General features: G+C 36.2%; 1 protein-coding gene across 2 annotated transcripts; it reads right to left on the bottom strand.

Moving 5' to 3' along the window:
• Window positions 1-6,230: 6,230 nt before the first annotated feature.
• Window positions 6,231-8,329, bottom strand: LOC140824653 (beta-glucuronosyltransferase GlcAT14A-like). 2 transcript variants are annotated; one of them, XM_073186210.1, is made up of 4 exons: window positions 7,475-8,329; window positions 7,218-7,296; window positions 6,987-7,105; window positions 6,231-6,909 (listed from the first exon to the last, which is right to left on the bottom strand). In XM_073186210.1, exons 1-4 carry the CDS (start codon window positions 8,025-8,027, stop codon window positions 6,422-6,424), a joined length of 1,239 nt encoding a protein of 412 aa, XP_073042311.1. In that variant the 5' UTR covers window positions 8,028-8,329; the 3' UTR covers window positions 6,231-6,421. The 2 variants fall into 2 exon arrangements, with proteins under 2 accessions (XP_073042311.1, XP_073042312.1); XM_073186211.1 differs by having other exon boundaries at window positions 6,232-6,909; window positions 6,987-7,102; window positions 7,475-8,327.
• Window positions 8,330-9,032: the final 703 nt, after the last annotated feature.

Here is a 9,032-nt window from a genome sequence, read left to right as displayed (position 1 = left end):
ATATCATCATATCATCGTATTAGTCACAGTCAATTCATCTCCTTCAACCTTTCATATTTCTATCATTATAAAAATTCATGCATATATAAATCATTTTTCTTCTAAACCAAGCATGCAACATGTCTTTTAGCATGAACGTTTCATCATAAAATTCCATAAACTTTTGAAATAAACATTTTAACATTAATTACAACATTCAGGGCACTGCCAGGACGTTTAGCATTTTTCAGGTGTAAAATGACCATTTTGCCCCTGAAGCCCTAACTTTCCCAATTTATCCTTAGACTTTAAAACGACGACCCAAATCCATCCAAATTTAACATAACACCTTAAAATACGCCCATAAATATTTCTTAGATGTAAACTTAAGCTCCTCGACTAATTTACCAAACCGATTTTAAAACATAAATGTATATCCCGGTTTTAACTCGAATCTACTCAAAACTTAACCAAACCTTACAACAATTGAAGCATAGCTTAATAACACCTAAACATACTATATACAATCCAAATCAACCCCATTAAAACCACCGAACATGCCTAGAACAGCTACTGAAGTTTTCCCTATTTTTTTCGAAAATCTATCCTAGCTTGCCATGCATCTCCTTCAGCCCTAGCCCTCAACCAACACGACCAGCCCCTATGAAGCCTTCCTAGTACCATGACTGAACCTAGGGAACCTGCTGGACAGAGCTTAACAATATATATGGGAGTGTTTTAAGGTTTCCGTCTAAGGAATCAATCAGTAAATTGGGATGCTAAGGTTTCTTAAGTTGAACTGCATAAATGATAATGTAATAGGTTGATGAACATTATGAGTATAGTATAAGAAAAGTAAGGTGCGATAAGTTTGGGAACCCATTTCTATTACAAGGAATTGCGAGAAAGTCAGAAATTCGAGGACATAGGAAATAGAACTAAGTCACCATAAGTTGTTTTAAGTTTCGATTCACAATTGAGGATTTTGACAGACAATTTAATTAGGATTGAGGAGACGTAAGGACAGTTTAATACTTATTCCATCAAAGTGGCGCAGCGGAAGCGTGAATTATTGGGATATTAGAATTAAAAGTCTAAAATTTTTGTTTATCGAGGATAAGCGAATTTTGGAGTAGAAATTTAATTTAAGGGGAGTAGATTGTAACGTCCAGAAAATTTGAAGATCCACGTAAACCACATGCATGCGAGTTATTAAATTTATTTGGTATTTTATTAAATTTTTTTAAAACATTAAATGCATGTTTATTTCATTAAATTGTATTTAATCATTTTTATGCATTTTATGCATGTTAGAATTTATTTAATGAAATTTAAAGGTTTATGCATTAAAGATTTTTAAGTTTCATTTCGCGCTCAAACGAAAATCGGAGACCGGAGAATTTTCAGGAAAATTATTTTAATTACATGATTCATTTTTATTAATTAATATAAGGTGTTTTTAAATGTATTTTTCAAAAATGGGATTTTTGGGGTATTTTACCCGCGTGATTTTAATTTTTAACGGTACGCAAATTTTATCGAATCGGAAGACTTTTTGAGGGTTCTGCTAATATTTTCAAAAACTTTCCAACACGAAATATTTTTCGGGAGTGTGTTTGGATTTAATGGGCATACTTTTAAGCTTATTGGGCTTAAAACCTTTTTTATCTTAATTGAGGCCCATTAGTGCACATTTTAATTAACCTAAACTACACTTAAACTAAACCTAAACCTACCCTACATCAATTATTCTATCACCAGCCGACAACCCCTCTTCCCTTCACCATTTTCAATGGTTTTCCAACAGCAAACTCCATAGAAGCTTCTCCTTGGGCAAGAGAAAATCCTCTCGGTGTCTCCCTCGTCTCGCTTTTGTTCATCAAACATCAAGGCACGCTCGTATCGCCCATTTTCTCTCATACAGGCCATATTATACTGAAAATTTTGTGTGTGCATCGAAAATTTAAGATCCTTCTTGTGGTGATGTTCTTGTTTTTAAATTTGACAAAAATCTTGCATGGTATTGCATATTACTCACGTTTTCACTATTGTGTGCAAGGGGGCTGTCGAACCAGTGTTCTTAGAGGTTGAACACGTTAATGTTGAGGGTGTTTTGCTATTGGAGTCACGGTTTTGTTCATGACAGTAGGAAGAGCCTGTTGTGGTGGCTTGTGGTTAGGGTTTTGTGTTGGATAGGGTAAAGAATGGAGAGGCTCGGCCAAGGGGGAACCCAACCAGGGCAGGGTACGGTCCAAAAAGGTCCCAACCGAGGCTAGGGGAGGCCCTCACCTTGCTGGTTTTGCCTACAAAGCCGTGGAGTTCATGGAAGAAGGGTTGGCCGCGGGGGAGTGACTTTCGGTGACTATCGGGCATAGGGAAGTTACATGATGCTTGAGGTGTGGCCGTGAGTTCATGGGGTTCAGTAGGGTCCTAGAGTGGCCTTATGGAGGTCGTGTCATGGCTGGTCAGGGGTGGTTCGGTCTAGGATGTTGAAAAACGCGAGTTCGGTGCACTAGCGTTCGGGTGGTGGTTTGCTGGAGTTTTCCAGCAGCTGTTCGGTAGCGGTTCAGGTGTTTAAGTGTTTGGTTTTGTGGTTTTTATGACCTTTTAAGTGTTTATAAGGTGTGGTAAATAGTTGGGAAGAATTTGATTAAGTTTCGAGTCGATACAGGTTAAAACTGGGACCCGATCCAAGTTTTAAAACGAATCGGTTAAGTTTTGTAATGGGCTCGAGTTTACATCTAGGAATTCTTGTAAATATGTTTTGAGACATTTTAAGAAGTTTGGTAAACTTCGGGTCAATTTTAGAGGTCCAGGAGTAAAATAGGTAATTTTTGGGTTTCCAGAAGCAAAATGGTCATTTTGCACCCAGGGTGAGATTTTGGTCCTGACAGCGCTCTGAGCACAAATTTATGATATTTTAAATGTTTATGCATCATGTTTACGATTTTTACGCAATTATGATAAATACGTTTCATGCTTGGTTTTAAGGAAAAAAGTTACGTTTATGCATGTTTTTATTAAGTGATAAATATGTTGACATGCTTTGAAGGAAGTGATTTAGTTGTGACTAACACGATGACACGATGACATGTAAGGCTCGGACTCAGTGGCGGGTAATGTCGTTCTGATGATCCTCGCCGTCGGGTACCGCGGTTATACGTAGATGGATTCATCTACTGACATGATGATACGAAAGTCACAGCTAATGAACGGAATTCAAATTAAGATTTTAACACATATATGCTGATACGATGATACATGCTATTACCATGTTTCGACAGGCCACGATTACGCATACGATATGATAACATGATGAGACATGTTTTGACATGCTACGATTTTACACGACACGCTTATGTTCATGTTTTAAGTTCATGAAATGTATGTTCATTATGCTATTTTTCACTGTTGTCTGCTACGTATATGTACTTGTTATTACCGGTACATGTGTGTTGAGTCTTTAGATTCACTAGACGTGCGTGATGCAGGTGATCATTTTGATCAAGGGACCGGAGGTGCCAAAGACTGAGTAGGTAGGCGGGATGTGCGGTGACACGACCCGAGGACCATTATTTTCCGCATATTGATTCACGTGTTTTGAGAGGAGTTACACATTTTTATATGTTGATGATATTACGATTTTTACACGTTTACGTTTACGTTGATTTTGGATGACGTTAGTTATTTTTAAAGTGCGTTATTCTTGTTGGTAAATAAATACGATTATTTTAGATGTTACTTTGTAATTGCGAGCTTTTTTTAAAAAAATATTTCTGCATTTTTAAAACGGTAGACGTTTCATCTACTCTCCTTACTCAATTAGCAGTTAAGCTAACTTCCACAACTTCCAATACATGAAATTAACTTATAAATTTCTTTATAAGCATTTTGTTTGATTTTTATCAAACTATAGTCACCAAATTCAACTACTTAACTTTGACCATCTAAAAGAGAACACATAATAGAATTCTTTTGTGACACTCAATGGTTTATGGATACAACTAACTGTAGATTCACATCTGTGATTGAAAATAAAATTTATTCTTATTCAGGTTTATCCTAATTATATCCATTCTTTTCATCAACCATCTGATCAAGAATGTCAGAACTCAGTTCTGATTTCATCCACCGGATCATGATAAGAGTATCTAGTAGCATCGCTCTATGATTCCCTAGGAATCATTAATAGTTCCTGCAAGGACTTAAGTTATGGTTAGCGTGTCATACGGCTCCTTCGGCTCATATATCATGATCGAATCAGCAACCATTGGTATATCGAGAGTTGCATATGAATTCGATAACGATGTCATGTATCTTTGAGTAATAATAGTGATATGGTATATGAAAATATCTTTCCAAAATGCGCATGTCTTACTTTATCCATAGATTTCGCGCACCATTAACTTATCAGATGGCATAAATTATCTTCACCTGTAGGCAAACATCGAATCCTTGACTATAATGCATTTTCTTTTACGTATTTCAAAACTACACTCAATCTCGCCACCTGATGACTCTCAAAGGAGTCGGTAAACGGGTCAAAGTGTGTGCTAGTACGTATAGCCTCTATGTTGTCATGGGTCCAAGGATAAACATGTATACAATCATAACCACAAGCTATTTCACTCGATAAGTGATAGACACTTAGACAATCCGAGGGAGGGTTGTTCAATAAATCATCAAATGATCACTCATCAGTATGAATAACCATCTTCATATCTTTACTAATGAAATATGAATTTTACACCGCAGATGCTAGTGTCTAGACCAAACGACATTTATCCTTATGCGTATTTCCGATTATGCATTTAAATACTCGGATTAAATTATATCTATAATATTATCATTATCAATATTTTATTTTGAGTGGAGATTAATATGGCATTTGGAACAGATACACTGCTCGGCTGAGTTCATCGTCTCGTTATCTCCGTCCCACTATATTCTTTCTGAAGAACAAACTGGGAAAAATCATTTACAGACGAGCAGAGACGGATCTACGCTAGGGCTGTACTGGGCTGTAGCCCAGCCCATTTTTTTTTATTTAGCGACGGTTTTAGCGACGGTTTTGTAAAAACCGTCGCTACTTTTGCGACGGTTTTAGTAAACCTGTCGCCGATCGGCGACAGTTTTATCAAAAACCGTCGCAAATATTAGCGACGGTTATTGCTAAAACCGTCGCTAAATTATTAAAAAATAAAAAAAAAGTGGATCGGCGGTTTTAATTAGCGACGGTTTATTCAATAGAACATCATTACCACTTTGATGTTTTTAATGCAGCAATAGATTTCATTTTGATGGAGTTAAATACTCGGTTCAATGAGTAATCGGTGAAACTTCTTTCTCTTAGTATAGCTTTAGATCCTAAAAATTCATTTGACTCATTTAACAGTGATGATATTTGCAAGCTTGCGAAGAAGTTTTATCCTGGAGATTTCACAGATCAAGAAATTGTTGTTTTGAAGTATGAATTGATACATTTATAAACTCGATGTGATGCAGAATTTAAAGGTTTCTACACTTGTTGAGTTGTGTCAGCAATGGACCGAGAGTGGACGGTCAAGTGTTATGTTCGTTGACTAGATTGATTCATCTTGTTTGACATTATCTGTGTCTACTGCCACTATTGAAGGGCTTTTTCAGCAATGAAGCATGTGAAGACGGAACTTCGCAATAAATGGAGGATGACTTTCTTGCCGATTGTTTGACACTCTATATTGAACGAGATTAGCTAAACATATTGTGTAAATCTATTATTGATGAATTTTATGTTTTACAATCAAGTAAGGCACAACTTTCGTTGAACGATATGATGTACTTTTTTTTTAAATATATAACTTAATCATATTGAGTTCAAGCTCACCCCCAACTCTTATTCCTGGATCCGTCCCTGCAGACGAGGGACAATTTCGTTTTGAGTTTCCAAATCTGCTGTCATATTTTTTGCAACATTCTTAATTACGTATAGTTTGTATCATTAATCTAGCAATTCCGGATCGAATATTTCGATCTTTCCGAGAAAAATCCCTTGGTCGTGTATCAAATTAAATAAGTTGTAAATTCTTCTGATTTCCCATAATTAATCCACATGCCAAATCTTTATCTTCATCGATGATGCACCTATTCTTCTCTTAGTGTTGCATAAGATTATTACTAAACTAGTTCTTAGGGTAGTAGTGACGAGATTGGTTGGTGATCTTTATTAATTTTGAGTTAATGCCTGGCCAGATAGTACAATTTCGTTGAACTTAATAATGCAAGCAGTGGATAAAAAAAATCTCAAATGGTCGAAGACAACACTTGTTACATCAAATAAATTAATTAATGCGATTTTAATTACTTATGATTAATTGTGTAGTTGGGTCTTTCTTCACAACTACGTGTATAGCTAGATAGGTGCTTAAAAATATGTTCAAAAATTTCATCATCATGGGCTGAACTATGTATGCATAAGTATGTTGTCACACACCCCTGATTTGCTAGCTTGAATGGCTCTTGACAACGATTTTTGGAGCTCAATTCCTCTATGCCCTTCCTCCACTTCATCGATATCTTCTACCACCGAACAGAAATCTTGTGTATCATTCGTTTTCTTGCACCATTTTCCGGCCACGACTCTGTCCGTACCTCGATTCAGGACTTGCTCGTCTATCTCTCGCAGCAGATGATCATTTTCTTCGAATGCACCACCGAACATTGCTATGTTTGAATCATGATAGGTGTTGTGCTTGTTGTAGTCATCATCATCCTTCTTCACGATCACGGTTGTGTTTCGAAACTCGGGTGTGTTGCAGAGTATAGTGTGGAAGTATGATTCAAGTGGATATGCCACATTGTTGAAGTACATAAGCAACTTTCTTGGAAGATTGTCCCATCCATTCACGCAATGCTCCATCAAACTTCTGCTTAGAATCATCCACCTTGAACCTGCACCATCCACCATTCAACATACATACATGCATATGAATCTTACTCAAATTGTGCAAGTGATCCGTTTAACCAACCTCCAAATACACGGAAAGCATCCGGTTTTTCTCTACTTTCTGCAGCATAGAAAAGGGGCTCCTTTCTTGCGAGGTACAGACTAGGGTCGATGGCAATCTCACTCAAATTTTGCTTCCTGCTACATCCACAATTGGGTTCTTCTTAGCAGACTGGACTCTAATTCAATTGTTGCATCTATCGTACCGTGAAAAATTGAGAAATTGATTCAAGAAATGGTGGGTTGTGCTTACTTTTTGAGCTGGAAGGTGTCATTTGTATAACCAACAAAATTTATATCCCTAGGCAGCGATGTAAAAGCATAGAGGATATCTGTGCAAAGATGTACAAACAGGACTATAATCACCTAGTATACGTATATTTAGGTGTCGAATTTATTATTAAGTTGCTGGAATTTTTCAGAATCTTGTAAAAATGTGTACGAATAACTGCCAGTACAATTACTATTATCGCTACTTGAAAACCTGAAAGCTGCAAAAATATTGGGTACCATCCTGTGTAAGAAGCGGATAATCCGAAATGCTTAATGGAATGAACCAATCCCAATCTGTACTGATTTTGAGAAGCACCGCGGCGGCATGGAGCACAGCAGCAAGCCCTGAGGCTGCCATTTGGTTGACAGCATAAGTTTTACCAACAACATCGACATTATCGAACTCTTGAAAAATGGCCTGAGAATGGATCAGAAGGGCCAACTCCAGCCTTTCCTTGCGCGTTGAAGACGAGTCAAGATACAAAAGGTACTGATTTCTCGGATGATATATTGATTGTAGCAGCCTCAACATCCTCTTGTTCTCTTTCCCTTGGGTGCCTAAAATCAAATAAGCCAAGATTGGTGGGGACTTAGTCGACCCTTTCGAAGCCATATTCGTCCTCCTCCTCGCAAGTGGGCGATGATCATAATCTGTAGTGTCTGAAAAGTTGGGTGTATTCGAGCGTTGAGATGATAGTAGTAGGAGAAGGAGAAGGAGAAGGAGAAGCGTCAGAGCAACCGCAATGCTCAGAAGCCATAGACGATCACGAGGTCGCCGGAAAAGGTTCATTGGATAACATATACCTAGCTAATACACTATATATATGTGCTAAGATAAAGATCAAGAATTTGATGTTTGATCAGAAATGTGAAAGTTCATATCGAAGAAGATGGTTAGACTACCCAACTGAAGTTAATGGTTTGAAGAAATCTAAACTTGATATTAGAGCAATCATAGAATTGAAAGAGAGTATGTTCCATTCAAAGAAAGACCAAGAAAATCCATTGTGACGGCCGCCCTTGAATTATTTAAAATTAAAGAAGACTATAATGTTTAGATGGGAACGAAACATGGTGTGTCGCCTTCTAATTCACTTTGCGGGCATCTTTTTGTCATCAATAATATGTTTTGCTATGTACCAAACCACTTAATGCATCTCCTTGTTTTATAGTCAAACAGAAGTACTAGGTACTTAATTGGTTAATATAATATTTTGAAAACATATTTTCTAGAATATTTCTTTAAAATGTAATATAAAGAATTTAATATATCTTTGATATTATTTCCTTAAGAAAATATTTTGGATAGTATAAACGTATTGACTTCATGATATCATAACACACATGCATATATAATATACAGTTTTTTAAAATATAATAATATGATAATAGAGTTTCTTCATGAATATGAATACTAAAATTTGTTGTAAACGAGAATAATAAAAGAATAGAGATATGGGTAGAGAGAATAATTTAATGCTCGAGTGTAATTTTCATTGAAATCAATCACCTTATTTATCAGCGTTCTAAAAAGTGTGCTTAAGCTTGAAGCTCGACAAAAACGCCCCGCTTCGGAGAAAAGCGGAAAAAAAGTGGTTAAACTATAGTTTGAACGAATTAAGCGTAATTAAGACGTTTAATTAAGTATTTTAATCACAATTAATCGCATCTATTTATTTTAAATGTTTTATTTTGAAGGTATGTCCTTTTATTTTAAAATAATAAATTAAGTTTATAATTTAGATGTTTATTTTTTAATTTTACTTATGTCACTACAACAAAAAAATGGCTTTTC

This window comes from Primulina eburnea, chromosome 2 (assembly GCF_022965805.1).
Source record: "Primulina eburnea isolate SZY01 chromosome 2, ASM2296580v1, whole genome shotgun sequence".
Classification (NCBI taxonomy): Eukaryota; Viridiplantae; Streptophyta; class Magnoliopsida; order Lamiales; family Gesneriaceae; genus Primulina; species Primulina eburnea.
Note: the sequence above shows the minus strand (reverse complement) of the source record. Positions and strands in the feature narration are given on the sequence as shown.